General features: G+C 34.9%; 1 protein-coding gene across 2 annotated transcripts in view; it reads left to right on the top strand.

Moving 5' to 3' along the window:
- Positions 1-13,994, top strand: part of LOC123549968 (28S ribosomal protein S18b, mitochondrial-like) — a 28,066-nt gene extending 14,072 nt beyond the window's left edge. For both annotated transcript variants that reach the window (XM_045338414.2, XM_045338423.2), the window contains exons 5-6: positions 11,282-11,408; positions 13,503-13,994. In XM_045338414.2, the coding sequence (XP_045194349.2) occupies positions 11,282-11,408; positions 13,503-13,669 (294 nt within the window). In that variant the 3' untranslated portion in view covers positions 13,670-13,994. The remainder of the gene's footprint in view (positions 1-11,281; positions 11,409-13,502) is intronic.
- The last annotated feature ends 6,414 nt before the right edge of the window (positions 13,995-20,408 follow it).

The following is a 20,408-nucleotide window of genomic DNA, read 5'->3' on the forward strand; positions in this document are numbered from 1 at the left end:
ATCATTGCAAGGTCTTCTTAATTTTTTTTCTAATAGGGGAACTTGGCCCCTTTTAGAGTCTGCTAGATGTTAACATAGAAAAACCTTTAATCAACTTCTTCTCATGAATAGCTTGATTTATCCTCATCAGATACAGTCTGTTGCATCATTGTTAGGTCCTCATTTAAGTTTGTTCAATGGGGGCACTTTGCCCCTTTTGGGGTCACTAAAGATAAACGTAGAAAAACATTTAAACAACTTCTTCTCATGAACTGCTTGATTGATCTTCTTCAAGTTTGGTCTGTATGTAGTAAACCCCAGTCCCGGGGTTAAATTGTTCGACGAGGACCTAAAATGTGGTTGTTGGCAATGTTCTTATTGCTCGAGTTTTGGGGGTAAATGTTCAGGATGACCGACACCACTGGCTTAATTAATTTAAGGAAAAGCCAGATTCCTTTTGAAGCCACTTTCTGGGCTATTTCAAAGTTATTATAATGCCAAGTGCTGTAATAATAAGTTCAGTTGTTATAACACCACTTAGATTATAATTTGGAAAAAGTCAACACATTATGTAGAATTAAATGAAGACACAAGAGTAAGTCCAGTGTTATAAATCTATTAAATCAAAAGTACTCTCATAACCACACATTTACAACTACAAAGATCTAAATTATGTCTACAAATAAGCTTCTACAATTACTATATACACCAATTATGCAATTTAGTTCCTTTAAAAATATGTCAAAATTATCAGAAAAGTCCAAATAAAATGCATGTAATAATTCCAGTAATTTTCTTAAGCAAATGAATTAAACTCCAAATTCTAAATTATTCCCCAATAAAAATAAGTCCAAAGTTCCTAAAATTGGCTCCAAATTTCCAATATTTTCTTAACAAAGTGAAGTGTTTAATCCAAAAGTGTAAACTAGAAGAGCCAAGAAATTACTGATAAGCCCATATTTATAGAGAAGCACCAAAAATGCTGCAATCTGATTGGTCAATGACATTTTCCCAAATATGTAAAACTTTTCTCACCAAATGCAAGAAACAGAATAAATGTCATCAAAAACCAATTACATAAACACAAACTAGAAGAAAAACTGCACCTTATCAGTATATTTCAAATTACAAATAATGCTTTAAAAGCACTTAAATCAAGTGTCAAAGAGTTGACACACAAATTCTCCCAAAGATATCCAATATGGCTGCCAAAATCAGTCTTCACATCTAAAGGCCATTTTTAAAGGATTACAACAGAACAAGGATTCTAAAAAATCTACAAAATTTCACATAACTAAAAATTAATATCATTGACATGACAGTAAAGTTTCAGACCTGAACAATATCTCTAAATATTGTTAATAAATATTTTCATTGGTCAGCTCTAGTCTGTAAGAAGTGGACTAGCAAAAATGTAAGCAAAGTAGATTTTTCATAATTACTTTAAAGCTACATAATGTCATGTCCTCAAACTTTACATAAATATTAAGACATATATTTACAATATATTGAAAGTGGGTATACCATGGCAAAATATAAAATATGTATTTAGGAGCATTTAATGGTTTCTGCTGATACACTTTCTCGAAGTCGGGAGTTTTTTAGGTATATTTTTGGAAATAACTCGACCAATATTTACTCAATAAGGGTCAAACTTTTAGCAAAGCTCTGTCATAATGTATTCTTTAATGTACGGTAAAAGAACATGGTAACTAAAACTATTTATTTAGATATTTACAAAAAGCAAATTATTTCTGAGCCAAAACCCAGGTTTACCACACAGCTCCCCCCTTTGGAAAGAATGCATTTGACCAAAATGCATTCCATTCCGGCCTCGGAATGTCACATACAACATTTATGTAATACTGAGGTTTTGGCAAAAATACAATATTAATTAAAATTGCATGAAACTAGCAATAATCAACATCACACAAATATTAGCAATATGCTATCAGCTTGTTCAATTCTATATCAGCTGAAATAATTCTTACTCTTTATTCCAGTATCTCACAAAACAAATGACACTATTGCCAATATGACACCTTAAAATGCACTTGTACTGAATAATTTGTGATTCACAATAAAAATCATTAAATCTCAAACCAAAATAATGAACAATTGAACATAATCAGGTATAAATTGCCTGCTGCACAGTAAATGGGCCAATTTTTTCAAAAAACATGTAACTGCATTTTATTTATAGAGGAACATCTGTTTCAAGTTTTGTTAAAACTGTTTTCAATGTGTCTTATTAGTATTCAAATGCTGCATTAAAAAAAAATCACATAATCAACCAAAAAAAAAATTTGAAAGCCATTTTATGGCTGAAAATAGGCCGTTTTTTCATGTAATGCGTTAGCATTGGATTTTTACACTTTTCAAAAAATGCTACAGTATTTTCAAATAACAAAATATAAGTTTGATTTGAATACCTTTAAACAGATAATTTTATTAGCTTTAAAATGAGTATAACATTGATGATCACTGAAATCATTACATTTTTATAAATAAGATAATAAAGAGTGACTCGTGTAACACCACTGTTTTTAACAAAATGCTAAATTTTGAATTGAACACAAAATGTCTTAATTTACATATTCAAAATAATTTTCTTGCTCACTGTCTTACTATGTATTTGTAGAATATGAAAAAAATGCTTGCAGCACTTATCAATGGACATTTTAGTAAAAAAGTCCATTTAAGCACTCAAAAAACCATTTGCGTGAAAAAAAGTGTAACGTCCGTCCCCCACTATTATTTTATAATTGAATATGAATATATTGATATTAATTACTTTCATATATGCTTAATGACATACCTATCATGAAAAAATGAAAAATAAATTGGGATCTGCAGCCTTGCTGGGAAAAAAATGACGAAATATCAAAAGTTATGTGTAACGTCCGTCCCTGTAACATCCGTCCCCTATATATGCTTTTCTTAATCTTGTACAAAATGCATTGTTTTCATGCTTTGATGGTAATATCTGATACTATTATTTCACAAGAGTATGTAAAAAGTATGAAATTATCAAAAGCAATGTTGAAAAATTTTTTTTTTCATACTTTTGAGTATTTTAAATTAAAAAACTAGAAAAAAACCTGAAAATTAGAGCAAAAATCTTTGTTTTTTATGCTATTGAGGAAATTTAAATGAAATTAACTCCTGTTTGATAGGACATGCATCAATAAGTAATAAAGAAATAAAAAGATTCATTTAGATTTATATGATGTTGTATCATCTTCATCTGAAAAATAGGGGGACGGACGTTACAGAAAAGGGACGGATGTTACAAAAATTGTGATAATTGAATATTTCATATATTCTGATTTTGTTATTCATCAGTAACTTTTTGTAGGTTATATATTGATAAATAAAGATGGTGTGTGTTAAATCATTCCCAATGAAACATTTATTTACAAATATGAGGACATTATTCAAAAGAATAATATGTCACATGTAACGAGACCCCTGCTGGAACAACAGTTGGCTATAAAAACAACATGAGAAAAATATACAAAACTGATAAAATGGACCCACTTAACTGGGCCCAGTTTATACATGTATATATCTCTGGATCCTTGTAAGATTCTAAAAACAACACTTACCCTCTTAACGAGTCTTGTATAAACACATACTTTGGGAAAACTTAAGCGTTATACAAGGTGCCATAAAACTGGACCCTGTATATACATTTCTGGATCCATACCTAGTCCTTGTAAAAACACTGACTCGTTAATGAACCTTGTATATACAAAGTGATTTCTTTTGAAAAACTGAGAAAGGGGAGGAGCTTGCTGTCATATGCAGATTAGGAGTGGGACTAAATGTGTGAAATTCTTTTAAGTTGAACTAATTTTATGATCCAGGCTCATGCCAGTAATAATGGCCATATGGTTGTGTAGACCCTTAAATTAAAATAAATTTTTTGTCTAAATTATGATCATTTCATAGACAAAATCTGATGTGTCATGGCAATGAATCACAGATATTTTAATAAATGTACCAACTGTTGTACAGGGTCCAGGGTATTTTTTTTTCAAACTCATATTAAGGACCCAAATAGTATTTGTTATTACAGTATATTTTCCCCCTCCTAATGGATCCTTCCTTCAATCCCCAAAACAGGGGAATAGAAAATACTGTCTATATAAATGTATTTTCAGCATTACTTTCAGATTACATACTTAAGGGATTTTTCTTAATCTATGTAATTATAATATGATTTATAGTGGAATCTGTGAAATTCAAAGTGAAACAAAATGATCCTCCTCACCTCGGTTAAAAAAGTGTTTGATGTCAGAGCTCTTATCCCCTTCTTGTGCTGAGATGATGATTACTGTCACTTTCTTAAAAGTGTATGATATTATATGATACATATCATTTACATGTTCATGAAAAGAAATATTTTAATACGTTTTCTCATTTTGTTCTATTTTGTTTTGTTTTATGCTTCAACATAGTTTTTGCAAAAAAAAATTGTTAGAAATTATGGTGAATTTGTAACATCCATCCTAATTTACTTAACTCTAGCAGTAAGATGTACCATTACCACACACATATCTTTTATTGAATGACATTAGCATAATAATGAAAATTTAGAAACACCTTTCTTTAAAGTCAGTGAATACATAGGACGAACACTATCAATTTCTGATTAAAAAAATACTGTTTTCTTTTCCCTCCATATTTTAAGACTCTAATTCAGCTATATTCTTTTTATTTTATTACTTTGTATCATTTTTCATTCATCTAGATAGGTTTAACATAACAGAATCTGTTTTTATTCAGCAGAGCCACATTAAAGCTTGATAAACAAATGTATATAATTAGTGTAACGTCCGTCCCCTCATAATGTAATGTCCGTCCCCCTTTGCCATCAGTTTCTCTTTACTAGTTTTGAAGCCTAAATAAAAACGAAATATACAAAAAACTGAATTGTTTAATAACTGATGATCTTGTGTCTTCATTTAAAAGGTTGTTATCCAATTAAGTATAATATTATAAATGGTAACAGGAAAAATATGAGTATGGCTGTTTTTCCTTCTCTGCTTCGACAGGTAAAATAACAATTTTTTTATTTTTTTTTCAATTTTTGGCAAATTTTTTATAAGTTTCTTGTAAAGATGTACTGGTTTATTGATTTGGTGAATTTTCTCATCTTAATGACAGTAAACAGCTTCAGAAACAAGCTTTTTACATTCCCATGTAACGTCCGTCCCCTTGCCCAACCACTGATAGAAAATGATGTATAAAACAAAAACCAGCAAAAAGTTATCTATTATTTTACTTTTTCATGAAGTTAAAACATATAACTTCATGAAAAAGGCTTAACAGGTTAGAAATCTTTAACTTTAATTTTTGACTTTGATGCTAACACATTTGGCCCATTTACTGTGCAGCAGGCAAAATGTACTTTCACCATATGTAACATAATGAGCACCTGCAGACTTGCAAAGTATTACCAATCTACTGACAAACTTCAAACAATATAGAGACAGGTAAGTGTTCGACCTGGCAATTTAAATATTGAATGAACAGTCACAAACTTGACATACACAGAAATGCATAACTTTTGAATGCATTAATTTAAGTGACATCAAAAATACCAAACAGTAATATCTTTAAGAATCACATCTCTAACCATATTGCATCAAAAGTATTTATATTTTACACAGTATATAACTGTTGGATACACTATGAATGTAAGATAGAAATACTCAAAATAGCCTTTCATACAAATCAGAAGTAATCCAGTCCACCAGTGAACGGTGCAATGGTAAATCCTAGCTCAATTCCTTTGAAGGGTACCATGCTAAATCCAGAATCAGCAGGCAGGCGTCTTCTCAACAATCCCAGCAAACCTACAAACTCATTAACAAGAAAGTTAATAACAGTCGGCTAGACAGTCTTTAAAAATTGACACACCCAATCCATCACAAATAGAAATAGCACAAAATACTCAATAAAGTTCAAAGTCCAATAAAACCATAGTTGAACTTTATAAAGAGTCTTAATTTTAGTTAATTAGTCTGATTGATCTGAAAAGTTCAGTCCCATTTGCAACACAAAATTAAACTTCTGATGTCTTCAACTTCACACACCAATAGCTCTCAAAGTCTCGGAAGTTTACAGATTCCAGCCATCAGATCTGTTGATATTTTTCCTACATGGAAACATCATATAAAATGTTACATGGTCTTAGCTGTCTAAATAGCACACATTTGAATAGACAGCACAGTTCTGCAATTCTGGTCCTATAGCATCAAGTTTATATTTACAGATATTTACAAAAGAAGTCACTGTCTTCAGCAAAATTCATCATATATGGCTATAATGAAATAGTCAAATATAGATGGAAACATGTTAAATTAACATTTATTGTCACAAAGTCTTTTTGATGAGTTGGTCAAAAGTTGTCTCCTCCGCTTGTCACGAGCCTTATTAGATGGTGACCTATACTTCATTGTTGGTATGCTCGAGCTTGAAGTTTTGTTCTTTTCACTTTCCTCGATTCTGGAAAGGGAAGTTGTTAAGTCTGTGCAAAATGTTGATAACACACTTTCGCATTGATTGTACTCTGTCATAAAGTCCTCTCCCTGGCGCCCAACATGAGTACTTTTCCCCATGAAACGAGTTGTATTTTTCTTACAGGTCTCAAACCATGTAATCATCTCTACAGCTTGATAAATGTCTCTAGGTTTCTTTGTAAGGACATCGTAAGCCAGTCTTTGGTCTGGAAGTCCTCTTAGAAAGTGTTCCACAGCAAGTTGTTTGTATATTTGAAATCCAATCATCCCTGGATATGCCCTTGCCATAAGCTGATTTACCCGTGCACTGTATTGTTGAAGTGTCTCAGAAGGGTGTTTTTGAATACTGTACAAATTAATCCTATGGATTTCTGGCACCGCACTCTGCCCAAAACGAGTTGTTAGAGCCTTAATGAGTGTCTGTGTGTTTTCACGTGTATCTGGGGATAAGGTAGAGGCAAATTTCACAGCATCACCTTTTAAGGCCAAGATTAACTGTAATCTATATTGTTCATCTGTCCATGCATAGTATTTAGAAAACCGTTGTAGCTGCCATAAAGAAAGCCTCAAATAACCTTGCTTCCCATTGTAGGAAGGTAGTCTGTATCTGGGTTCATAAAAGTCTCCTTCATACTGGTCCAGGTAGCTTGGAGTGTGATTCCAATCTTGGTCACAATTTCTCATTTTGGAATTAATTCCTACATGCATTCTAGAATTAAAGTCAGTATTCATTCTAGAATCCATCTTAACATCACTTATTAAATCCATTTTAGAATCACCATGTCTACAGATTCTACTCCAAAGCCTTAACTTTTTATTACTTGTCTCAGAATTGTGGAAATATTCTGGAGTGTGATTCCTATCTTAAGTCACAATTTCCCTACACTGGTATCAGTTTCATCATAACATCCAAGAATAACTGTTAAAATCCATTCTAGAATCAACTTTAAATCACTTTATTACATACTTTCATGAATCACTTTGTCTACTCCATTAAATGATATATAGCTTTTCTGTACATTAGATACAGATTTTTAGCCTTTGTCACAAAATTTGGGTTTTAAATCCTCTTTTGATGTAAGTATCCCAAAACTATGATAATCCACTTTAGAAAGCTGAAGAAAGAGCATCTATGGGATTAATTATAACATTTAACTTAGTAAAATACATGGAAAAATGTAGCAGGCGCACCAATGCTGTGCTCCCCTGCCCTTAACTCTAAGGTTTAAAGAAAATGTAGCAGGCGCACCGATGCCGTGCTCCCCTGCACTTTACACTAGGTTAGTAATGATTGCAGGTGCACTGATAACGTGCTCCCCTGCTCTTAACACTAAAGTTAGGAAAAAATGTTGCAGGAGCAAAGACTAAGAGCTCAACTGCATCTACAACAAAAAATATGAAAGAAATGTACAGGCGCACCGATGCCGTGCTCCCCTGCCCTTAACTCTAAGGTTTAAAAAATGTTGCAGGCGCACCGATGCCGTGCTCCCCTGCATCTAACAAAGTTTGAAAAATGTAGCAGGCGCACCGATGCCGTGCTCCCCTGCCCTTAACCCTAAGATTAAAAAATGTAGCAGGCGCACCGATGCCGTGCTCCCCTGCTCTTAACACTAAGATTAGGAAAAAATGTTGCAGGAGCAAAGACTAAAGGCTCAACTGCATTTACAACTAAAGTTAGGAAAAATTGTAGCAGGCGCACCGATGCCGTGCTCCCCTGCCCTTACTCTAAGGTTTAAAAAAATGTAGCAGGCGCACCGATGCCGTGCTCCCCCGCTCTTAACTCTAAAGTTTAAAAAATGTTGCAGGCGCACCGATGCCGTGCCCCCTGCTCTTAACTCTAAGGTTTAAAAAATGTTGCAGGCGCACCGATGCTGCGCTCCCCTGCACTTAACACTAAGTCTGAAAAATTGTGGCAGGCGCACCGATGCCGTGCTCCCTGCCTTAACACTATGATAGGATTTGGAAATTCAGCAAAAGTGAATGACCTGATTTAATAATCACAGGCCCAATCACCCAACTGAAGATTTGTATAGCAATAGAGGAAAGCCTAGTCATTCACAGGCCTTTCACACTAACACCACAAGAAAGAAGGAGTTGTGATGCAATAAGCGATAGAAGAAAGCCTAGTGTATAATACAGGTCTTCCCTACTATCATCTATGTTTCAAAGATAAGAGTATAATCCAGAGGTCCTGTGAAAATGCTGAGGTCCGATTCTTAAAAATGATTTCTGCAGTATAAATTATTTCCAAATAATATTCCTGTATGAAATCCCACTTCTGACACCAATTTTGTAGTAAACCCCAGTCCCGGGGTTAAATTGTTCGACGAGGACCTAAAATGTGGTTGTTGGCAATGTTCTTATTGCTCGAGTTTTGGGGGTAAATGTTCAGGATGACCGACACCACTGGCTTAATTAATTTAAGGAAAAGCCAGATTCCTTTTGAAGCCACTTTCTGGGCTATTTCAAAGTTATTATAATGCCAAGTGCTGTAATAATAAGTTCAGTGTTATAACACCACTTAGATTATAATTTGGAAAAAGTCAACACATTATGTAGAATTAAATGAAGACACAAGAGTAAGTCCAGTGTTATAAATCTATTAAAACAAAAGTACTCTCATAACCACACATTACAACTACAAAGATCTAAATTATGTCTACAAATAAGCTTCTACAATTACTATATACACCAATTATGCAATTTAGTTCCTTTAAAAATATGTCAAAATTATCAGAAAAGTCCAAATAAAATGCATGTAATAATTCCAGTAATTTTCTTAAGCAAATGAATTAAACTCCAAATTCTAAATTAAATTTCCCCAATAGAAATAAGTCCAAAGTTCCTAAAATTGGCTCCAAATTTCCAATATTTTCTTAACAAAGTGAAGTGTTTAATCCAAAAGTGTAAACTAGAAGAGCCAAGAAATTACTGATAAGCCCCTATTTATAGAGAAGCACCAAAAATGCTGCAATCTGATTGGTCAATGACATTTTCCCAAATATGTAAAACTTTTCTCACCAAATGCAAGAAACAGAATAAATGTCATCAAAAACCAATTACATAAAACAAACTAGAAGAAAAACTGCACCTTATCAGTAATTTCAAAAATTTCAAATAATGCTTTAAAAGCACTTAAATCAAGTGTCAAAGAGTTGACACACAAATTCTCCCAAAGATATCCAATATAGCTGCCAAAATCAGTCTTCACATCTAAAGGCCATTTTTAAAGGATTACAACAGAACAAGGATTCTAAAAAATCTACAAAATTTCACATAACTAAAAATTAATATCATTGACATGACAGTAAAGTTTCAGACCTGAACAATATCTCTAAATATTGTTAATAAATATTTTCATTGGTCAGCTCTAGTCTGTAAGAAGTGGACTAGCAAAAATGTAAGCAAAGTAGATTTTTCATAATTACTTTAAAGCTACATAATGTCATGTCCTCAAACTTTACATAAATATTAAGACATACATTTACAATATATTGAAAGTGGGTATACCATGGCAAAATATAAAATATGTATTTAGGAGCATTTAATGGTTTCTGCTGATACACTTTCTCGAAGTCGGGAGTTTTTTAGGTATATTTTTGGAAATAACTCGACCAATATTTACTCAATAAGGGTCAAACTTTTAGCAAAGCTCTGTCATAATGTATTCTTTAATGTACGGTAAAAGAACATGGTAACTAAAACTATTTATTTAGATATTTACAAAAAGCAAATTATTTCTGAGCCAAAACCCAGGTTTACCACATGTAGCATCATTGTAAGGCACTCTCCAAATTTTGTTTCAAATTGGGGTACTTGGGCCTCTTCAAGGGGTCATTAGAGCTAAAATAGAAAAAAAAACTTTAAACAACTTCTTCTCATGAATCACTTGATGGATCCCTATCAAACATGGTATGTAGAATTATTTAAGGTCCTCTCTCAAATTTGTTCAAATGGAGCCACTTGACCTGTTCAGGATTTTGTATGCTAAACACAGTTATTTCCATTCATTATTTAGGCTGTCATATGTATAGTAAAGGTCAAATAGTCAAGGTCAGGTGAGCTACTCAGGGTCATAATGGCCCTCCTGTGATTTTTTTAACTTTCTTTGATGACAAGTATTTTGAATAATGAGTTGCGGCCCATTTACAGCTCTTGCTTTTCTCATGCTCGGTGCAAGTACTGCAGAGTTAAGGGTATTGAACTTGGAAAATGTGGTTGGTGTGATTTCCATTCAGTTATTTCATAACTCTTGTAAGAGTGACTGGTTGCAGTATAACAAGGGAGATGGAGGTTTTAAATGTTAAGTAACAAAATGAAGTATTGACAATATATGCATTTAGTAATAATTTTAACCCTTATCATGCTGGTCACGATTGATTCTGCCTTTGCGACCAGTGTAGATCATGATCAGCCAGCACATCTGTGCAGTCTGATCATGATCTGCACTGTTCGCCATTCAGTCAGTATCTTTTTGGTAAGCACCCCTTCTAACAGTTAATGATACTGTCCAAATTGAAAGATGGACAAGTTCATTATAGAAATTTAGCAGGGTAAGAGTTAAAATTAGTTCGCTGATATCTCTAAATATATGTGGAAATGCACCAAAGCTGTTCTGCAATTCAAATTTTTTATGGGTAGCATGCCTCTTGATATGGCTGATTCGTGCCTGTTCATCTGTTGGGGTTTGGCTTTTTAAATTCATTTAATAAGTTTGCTGTCTATTTAAAAAGAATTACTCTTGTTACTGTGTTTTTCCTTTTTCTTTCTAGAATATCAAATTGTTAAAGCAGTTTATATCCGAGATTACTGGGAAGCCACGTAACCTTAGACAGATAGGACTATGCATGAGACAGTTCAAGAAATTACAGCTGGAACTTGCTAAAGCTCAGGATTATGGTAATTTGATTCACAATAAATTAAGAGCAGAGCTAGGTACCAAACTGGCAGGAACAGCAGAGCTAGGTACCAAACTGGCAGTAACAGTGTGACATTGCTTACAGTTTTACCAACTTTTTCCTGATGAGAGTTTTCCTTTCTCTTTAAATATTATACAGTACCATTCATATTACACATCATTTCAAAGAACTCCAAGTGTGGTTAATTTTAAATTTTCAAAATATCTCGATAACTATTCTCGTTAACTTCAAGAATAATTTTAAGAGTAAATTCCGGGCCAAAAGTTAAAAAAATTTGGCGTCATTCTCACACTTTTTATATGCCCGTCTCTGAAGGAGCGGGGCATATTATGTGAACACCGGGCGGCAAGCGTCCAAAGTATGTCTGCTCTTTAAGTCAAACAGTTTTTATTTGATCTTCACCAAACTTGCAGCCAATGTTTATGGGTGTAATATCTTGGCCAAGGTCTATAACCAGCCAAATCACCCCAGGCAATCTTGGATTATGGCTCTTGAATTACTGGAAAAATTGCGAATTTAGCCTTGTTCGCTATCTAAGTCAAACAGTATCCATCCCATCTTCACAAAACTTGCTGACAATGTTTATGGGCATAATATCTCGGCCAAGTTAGATACCAGCAAAATCACCCTGGGCACTCTTGGATTATGGCCCTTGAGTTACTCGAAAAACTATGAATATAGCCTTGTCCGCTCTCTAAGTTCAACAGTTTTCATCCGATCTTCACCAAACTTGCTCACAATGTTTGAGGGCATAATATCTCAGCCAAGTTGGATAGTCAAATAAATCGCCACAGGCACTCTTGGATTATGGCCCTTGAATTAGGCCAAGTTCGATGATGGGCATATTTTGTGTAGTCTGGCACTCTTGTTCAGAATATCTAAGTATTCATAAAGCAAAATCTCCTCTTTCACGGGCTGAAATTTTTACACACGAAAAATACATATTTGGGATAAATATTAAGGATACCTTTAAAATGAAATAATTTCTGCTGCATCCCTTGGACATCTTTAGAATATTTTAAAACTTGTATTTTGCAAAACTAGGACTGAAATCAATTGAAACCCTTGATATAGATTTGAAGGCTGAAACAGCAGTTAAAATGTAAGAAAGTACAAATCTTACCACTGTGCAAGTACCGCCAAGGCCACAGCCCAGAACAGTTAAATTTAAATAAGGCAGTGATGCATAATTTCTTTTGAGCCAGCCTGCCCACTTGGCTCAATATGGAGGGAGCAGATTGAAGGTAAAGGATCCCCAGAGTGAGTTTGATCCTCAGGCAGGGCGTATGCTGTCCGATGACGATTTGATAAAAGATGTTGTGTCTGTAATCATTTGTCTTCCACCTCTGATTTATGTGAGGAAGTTGGCAGTTACTTGCAGAGAACAGGATTGAACTGGTACAGAATCTAAAAACACTGGTTAGCTTATCTACCCGCTGTTACATGACTGAAATACTGTTGAAAAAAAAAGCATTAAACCAAAGTAACAAATCTTTTGAGTCACGTTAATTACACTTACAGCTGTCATGGTGCACAGTTGTCATGGTGCACAGTTGGCATGGTGCACAGCTGTCACGGTGCACAAATAATAGAAAGAAGTTACTAGGAGGTACAGGATGTAAAATATCATTCTGAATACACAAATGCAATTTTTGGGATTATAGGATTGCGCTTTTCTTTCCATCATTCGATTGTCCGTCTGCACTTTTGTGTCCTGTCCATGAAACTGTTTTCCATCATGCATGGCAATATTTCATTCACTTATTCATATTTATACCAGTATTCATAACCTGTTATCATGCGGTTGCAAATTTAATTAACCCTAAGCCTGCTAAATTTCTAAAATGGACTGGTCCATCATTCAGTTTGGGCAGTACTGGGCGTTAACTGAAAATGTACAGACTGAATAGCAGACAGTGCAGACCATGATCAGCCTGGTCTGCACTGGTCGCAAAGGCAGAATCACTTGCCGCCGGCAGGCTAAAGGTTAATTAAAGCAAGCTTGAGAATATTAGTAAAATGTAGAGCCTGGTCAGACTGTAGTAACTTTTTAAAATATGTATGTATATTTCAGGTTACATAGAAAAGTCATTTCCATTCAGAAACTATGATTATACATATTACTATAATCTTGTGAGTAAAAACAAGATGTCAGAGTCACCAGAGGATACCTCACAGAATACAAACATACCAGCAGGAGAACCGTCACAGAACACAACAGAACAACAGTCATCACCATAGAATATTTCTTCCAGTGAAAGATTTTAGTGCTTTTAAATACTATCTTTAAATCTGATAACAAGAAATAATAGTCTGGTATGGAATGATGCAATTGGCCATTTATCTGTCGGGGCACACGATTTACACACAAGCACTAACATCTACTAAATCATGTGACCTTCACTAATGTTATTTCTTACATTAAATCATTGTTGTTTGAACTTGTGAAATTTGAACTACAATTGAGTAAATCGTGGCTGTTGTGACAGTCTACACTTTGAAAATCAGTGTACTGAGAGAGAACTGGATTTCAGATCGATCATTAAAAATAAAATTTTTCAACCAGTTTAGCACTTGTTGTCATTTTATTGTTTTGACTAAGGTGCTCAAGGTGAAGTATTGTGTCTACCCTGTGTCCATTGTGTGATGTGCATCTTGTGTTGTTATCAATTTTACTGTTAACAGTTAAAAGTTGCATTATTGACCCAGTCTTTAGAAAACTTGGTTGGAATGTTATACCTTGAATAAAATCTCAGGGAGTTTGGAACTTTATTATCTTATCTAAGTTAAAAGCCAGGTCACTAGGTTTGTTTAAAGGAAAACATTGTTACCACTCTAGGGGCTATATTTTTAGTTATCTTCATAAAGCCTAGTTCAGGCTTAAAACTAGATTAGCTTGAGATCAAAAGCTTGGTCACTAGGTCAAATTATAGAAAAACTTTATTAACACTAGAGGCCACATTTTTCTGCTTGATCTTCACAAAACTTTAGAATATTTTTCTTTATAAAATCTAGGTCCACTCAGATACTGGATTATCTAGGTTAAAAACTAGTCCATCAGGTCAGTTTATAGGAAGACATTAGAGAGTTTGAGATTTCAAACTTCGCCTTCCCCTTCAACGTCTCTCATATATATTCTGGGTAAAACATCACGGATATTTTGTATTTTTTTTATATCGGACGTTGCTACGCACAGTTTTCCATGTAATAATCAAGTAAACCTAATACTTCTCTAATATTCTCTATGTGAAATAAAAAGCTTTGTTTCCGGATCTCTTAATAAATTATTAGATTATCCATACGTATAATTAGGACAAATTCGATGCGAAAGCACTACATTAAGTATTAGAATAATGGAGTTATGTAGGGCTAACAATTTAACTAAATACATTGAATTGAACCTAAAAGTATGAAGTTACAACTGATTTTTGAGAAGCATTGAGATTTTTGTCCAATCATATAACTTCTACGGCATAACGTTGGCCCCTAGGCGGTATCGATAAATACTAGATGAGCCATTTTCTCGTAGCAAAGTGAAGTTTTGAACGTCAGAAGATGTGATATGAAGAAAGTCACAACTGTCAGTCTTTTTACATCTACTCTGACGCAACATACTTGGCATCAAGACTAAATCTTGGTGGAGTCACGCCCTTGCAGACCACAGTCACTGGCCAGTGTAATATATTATGTTTAATATAAAAAAATATGTTGTTTTTTTTTCACACAAATATACTTTATATATGTACCGTCCAAATGAAAAAGAATCGATGACAAAAAATCCTCACAGATCTCTATATATGATACTGTGACCGATTTTTAGCTCACCTGTCACATAGTGACAAGGTGACCTGTTGTGATTCACCGTCGTCATTCCATGCGTGGGTCGTCCGACGTGTGTCCGTCCATCAACAATAGCATGTCTGGCCACGATAGTGGTTTCATTTAATTTTAATTTTAACCAACTATGCACACAACTTGTATCACCATAAGATCTCGGTTATGTATTCTTGAACTGGCGCAGAACCATGTAAGGGTCCCATAAGTTAGGGCCCCTGAAAGGGCCCAAAAAACCATCTATTTTGAACATGTCCTATACAATAGCAGCTTAAATAGTGATTTGGATTTTTACCAAACTTGCACACAACTTGTATCACCATAAGATCTTGGTTTCCGTTCATCAACTGGTCAATTCCATTAAGGTTCTGGAGAAAAGGCCCCTGAAAGGGCCCGAAAAATCTATTTTGACCTTTGTCAGCACACTAGCAGCTTGATAAGAATTATTATTACCAAACTGGCACACAACTTGTATCACCACAAGAATCTTGATCCATCATCAAACTGGCCAGATTCTTTAATGGTTCCAGAGTTATGGGGCCCATAAAGGTCACAAATTGCTATTTGGCTTTTGCAGCCATATAGATTCTTCATGTTATGTATTTTGATACAAACTTCAAAAATAACTTCAACAACAATAAATCTTTGGATTCCATGACAAATCAGATCCAGTTTTAAGTTCCAGAGATTTATTTTTATATCTGATTAACCCCCCTGATTGTAGTGAAACTGATTTTATATCAGTAAGTACTTATAGGACTTATTGAAATTTCAATTATTGTCATTATTTTGGACTGAGCCAATCATGGTAAGATAACTATGGATTTGAGTTTATGTCAAATTACCTCCCTTATTTCAAACAAAATGGAATACATTTATCCACCGTAACTAATGAAGATACTGATCTGAAATTTTCATTTATGTCCAACGAATATTTGGCAGATCCTTCTTTTGTACACTTCAATAATTTTTTCTTTGGATTCCATCCCTTTTACGTTATACTAAAAATAGCTTATTTTAGTAACTTTTTATTCTTGGCCAGTAGGGAAATCCCGAGACCCACTTTATCTGTGGTACAACATGGATGTACCTACAATATTTAGGGTGTATTATGACCATATCTGTACCTTGTAAGAATTTTGTTTTTCTGTTTGGTATAAATTTCTTAATTTTTTTGTTCCTGTCCTTTAGGAACTTAGATATTTTTTCTGAGGACCTTCTTGTCCTCAAGTGCAATGATAATAAGTGAGCGATATAGGGCCATCATGGCCCTCTTGTTTGTAATCGATTCTTTTTTTTTTATTCATTTGACTAACATATAAAAGGTTAATTGGTAAAAAAAGGATTTTTTATATCAAACAAACCAAATATTCACTGGACCTCGTGCTTGGGCAGGACAGTCATTATACATAAAAATAAATAATTACGCGCGATTAACATTTGTGAACATTTTATTTCACTGCAAGATAAAAACAATCCTTTTCTGTCTGACACTTTATACGACATATGTGCACTGGATGCGTTTTAACTATAGACATGGATTGGTACTATAATCCGGAAAATAATTCTGAAGTATCAGAAAATTTCAAATCTATGATATCAATGATGCGTGAGGTTCCTGATAGCCGTATTGGGATAACCACATTCCATTACATGCACGGACCCACAGCCCTGACAAGGGGCATTTTTTTAGTCAATCTCCCTTTGATCTTACATTTTGCAAAGAAAATCAATCTGCAACACGCAATGAGCTCACTCCCCCCCCCCCCCCCCGCCTCCCCTCTCTCCCTACCCCACGAGGGGAGAACCCCCTCTTTAAAGTTGGTGACCCCCGAAACAGAATTCATGGATCTGCCCATGCTTTACTTATAAGATAGTAAAATCAAACAAATAACATGTATATCCCCCCAGTTATTTAGGGGCAACCATTTCCGTCTTATCCTAACATTTCTTGACTTGTTATCCCTAGACAAATGGTGACTTGGCTAAGTATGGCGTAACCGTTTGGGTCAACCGCCTCAGTAGCCTAGTTGGTAGAGCGTCCGCTACGAGTGCGGGAAGTCCGTGGGTACAGATCCCGCGGCCGGCGTCATACTAAAGCGTAAAAAAATTGTACTAGCAACTACCTCGCATGGCGCTCAAGCATTAAGGGATAGTGCTAGGACTGAGTCAGCCCGGTCTCCAGTATAATGTGACTGGGTGGGTTATCATGCCCGTGACACGGCGTGATATTCCAGTGCTGCAGCACTATAAGTTGGGCCTAAGTGACTCACTGCTGCAAGTAGACACCGTCGTTAAAGCTGACTGTGTAAAATGTTGAAAAGACGTTAACCCGAACACACACTCACCGTTTGCCGTTTTGGGTCAAAAGGTATCGCAGATACCAACAGTAGTTATAAATCTACCTGCGGGTATAAATGGAAATGTACCTGCGCGGTATATAAACCGGTACCCGCGGGGTATAATTATATAACCGCATAATGTACCAGCGGCATACAAATTCATACCCCAGGTATAATTTATAACTGTTGCTGTAAATTTATACTGCGGGAATAAAAATATGTACCTGTGGGTATAAAATCAAACAAACCTGCAGTACCAAATTATACACTATGGTAAATTTATATACCTGCGGTATAAAATTATAACTGCAGGTAAATACCTACGGTTAAACATTTTTAACCTGCGGTTATACTTATATACCCGCAGGTATAATTTTTACCTGTGGGTACAAAAATATACCTCCAGGAACAAAAACTGATACATGCAGGAATAGAACATGTACCAGCGGTTATAATAGTAATTCCCATACGTATAACATTTATACCTTCAGGTAATCATTTTGTACCCGAGGGTATACTTACAAAATTATAACCTCAGGACACACCATTCCCTGTTGGACAATTGAAAGAAAACCCCCGGGGGTAAGTCCCACCATTTGAACTGTTAAACCCCAGGGTAGTTCCCTGTAGTATAGACTGTCCGCACTTATAAGAAGCCACAGCTATGTCCCGGTACTACGATAAAAAATGGAAGTAAAATCAAGTGAGTTCCCGCTGTCCTCGCCCTCCGCGGCCAAGGTTGGGGGAGGGGTTGAACGGTGGAGGGGGAGCAGCGTGTTAACAAATTTCAGAGAACATAAATATTTAAGTCATTGATTGCATTCTCAGTGACTTCTACAGATGATAGAACATGAATGCAAGATGTTTTATTTTTAGCAGGAATGGATAAATCAATACTTACCATGCATGATTCCAATGGGAGTAGTGGAGAATGATCATAAAGTCCATGCATCCCCCTCAGATAACATACTTTTTCTTTTTAAATACATAAAACTTCTTCTAAAACCCTGTGTGAACACCTCGCACACCCCGAATCTCTACCCACTTTTTACAGTAATGTATCCCCCTGACCTATATTCCTGCATTTGCGCATGCGATTAGTTTAAATTTATTTCATTTAAATGATTTCATCTATCAGCCTATCCCCATTTATATAAAAATGTCCAAAAATACATTATAATTGCTTATGCTTTCTATGAATAGGTTAACAATAAGTAATAGTTATAGTATGTGAGTGAGAGTTGTGTTACGAGGATATATCAGAGCTAGGGGTGCATCGAGGGAATTTTCTCTGCACAAATCGTCGAGGCCGTTAGCCGAGACAGATATGTGAAGAGAAATATACCGAGCATGTACCCCTAGCTCAGAATATCCACGTAAACACCCGAGCATCACAATTAAAACTGTTTATCGCATATGTTTCTATCATTTCAATTTATTTAATAATTTTTTCGTTTATAGATCTATCATTTAAATTAATTTTGAATAATTATTTTAACACTATGATTCCCTTTCTGCACCTCACTGACTGATCCCAGAAACGTCATGTTTAGAAAATGTGTCCCCAGTAAAAGTATCCAACAGATTTCTACATGTATATACTCTTTGCATTTCATGTGCAAACCTTATCTCGAGTCAATTTCTTCAGCGCCAAGTAATAAATTTTTCATTATTTCAGTGCCTATCACATGCTGTAATACTTACGTAAACGCGAATAAGCATCAGAAATACCACAACGTAAAAAAACAACAAAAACGGAGTATAAAAAAATCAACAATATGTCGGATTCCGATAAAAATTAGATGATGGACAGGACATATTTTTATCTCAGGTTCTGACGAGATTGAAAGTATGCAGAAGACGATATATGTTGTCGCAAGCTCTGATTTATTTGAAAACAAGGAATCCGTTTGACTGTCAGATCTCAGTTTAAAAAAAATCTCTGATAGCGGATTGAGTTAACCAGTCAGAACTTTTTTCGGAGTTTTACTGTTGAAACTACCGACTGGAGAAAATGTGCATTGTTAGTGTGTGATACACATTGTATGAAAATCGCTTTTGGAAAATTACCCAAAACTGAAGATTTTACGCACTTTAGGTCGGAAGGACCAGAAATCGAGGTAACACGAGAGGAGTACAAAGAGGGCCACCCTGTATTTGAGGCTTGGTAGATCGTTCGGAAACTGGACGGAGAGGAAATTCCACCACTCGAGGAATGCGATAACAATCACACAACCATTCACGGTAAGTCCAAAAAGCACATGTACCTTATAGTTTCAATTAAAATGGCAATCAGATGTAGCATTAGTGATTATAACAGTTTTGTGAAGTGACGAGAACAATGCAAACGCTTTGAGATTTGGCTGCGACTGCATTCTATATAATTGAGCCTATTCACAGTAACTGGATAATGTGTCGAACTAGCCCAACAGTTTCTAGGTTTTGCTGAATGAACTCCCCATGTTGTTGAAAAATAAATTTCTGTCACTAAAAATGCATTCTTAGGATAGTATAATTTCTAAATACCAGTTTTATCTAAACTCCTCCTTAAAGGAGCTTGCTTGGCAAGATAGTTTTTAAACTAGACAATCCTGACTAAAGGTTATCGCCGATGGTGATATAAAATAGCTTCTAAATAATCCATATCAGTTTTTAATGGCGTAAAAAAATGTAGCTTTACCCAATTATGAAAATAGGCAAAATTACGATTTCGAAAACTGGATACTTTTCAGAAAGTTTTCAACATTTTTGCATGAAATGACGTTGTTAGTCAAAATAAATCGACGGCCATGTCGATTTAATAT

Source organism: Mercenaria mercenaria, chromosome 15, assembly GCF_021730395.1.
Source record: "Mercenaria mercenaria strain notata chromosome 15, MADL_Memer_1, whole genome shotgun sequence".
Taxonomy (NCBI): Eukaryota; Metazoa; Mollusca; class Bivalvia; order Venerida; family Veneridae; genus Mercenaria; species Mercenaria mercenaria.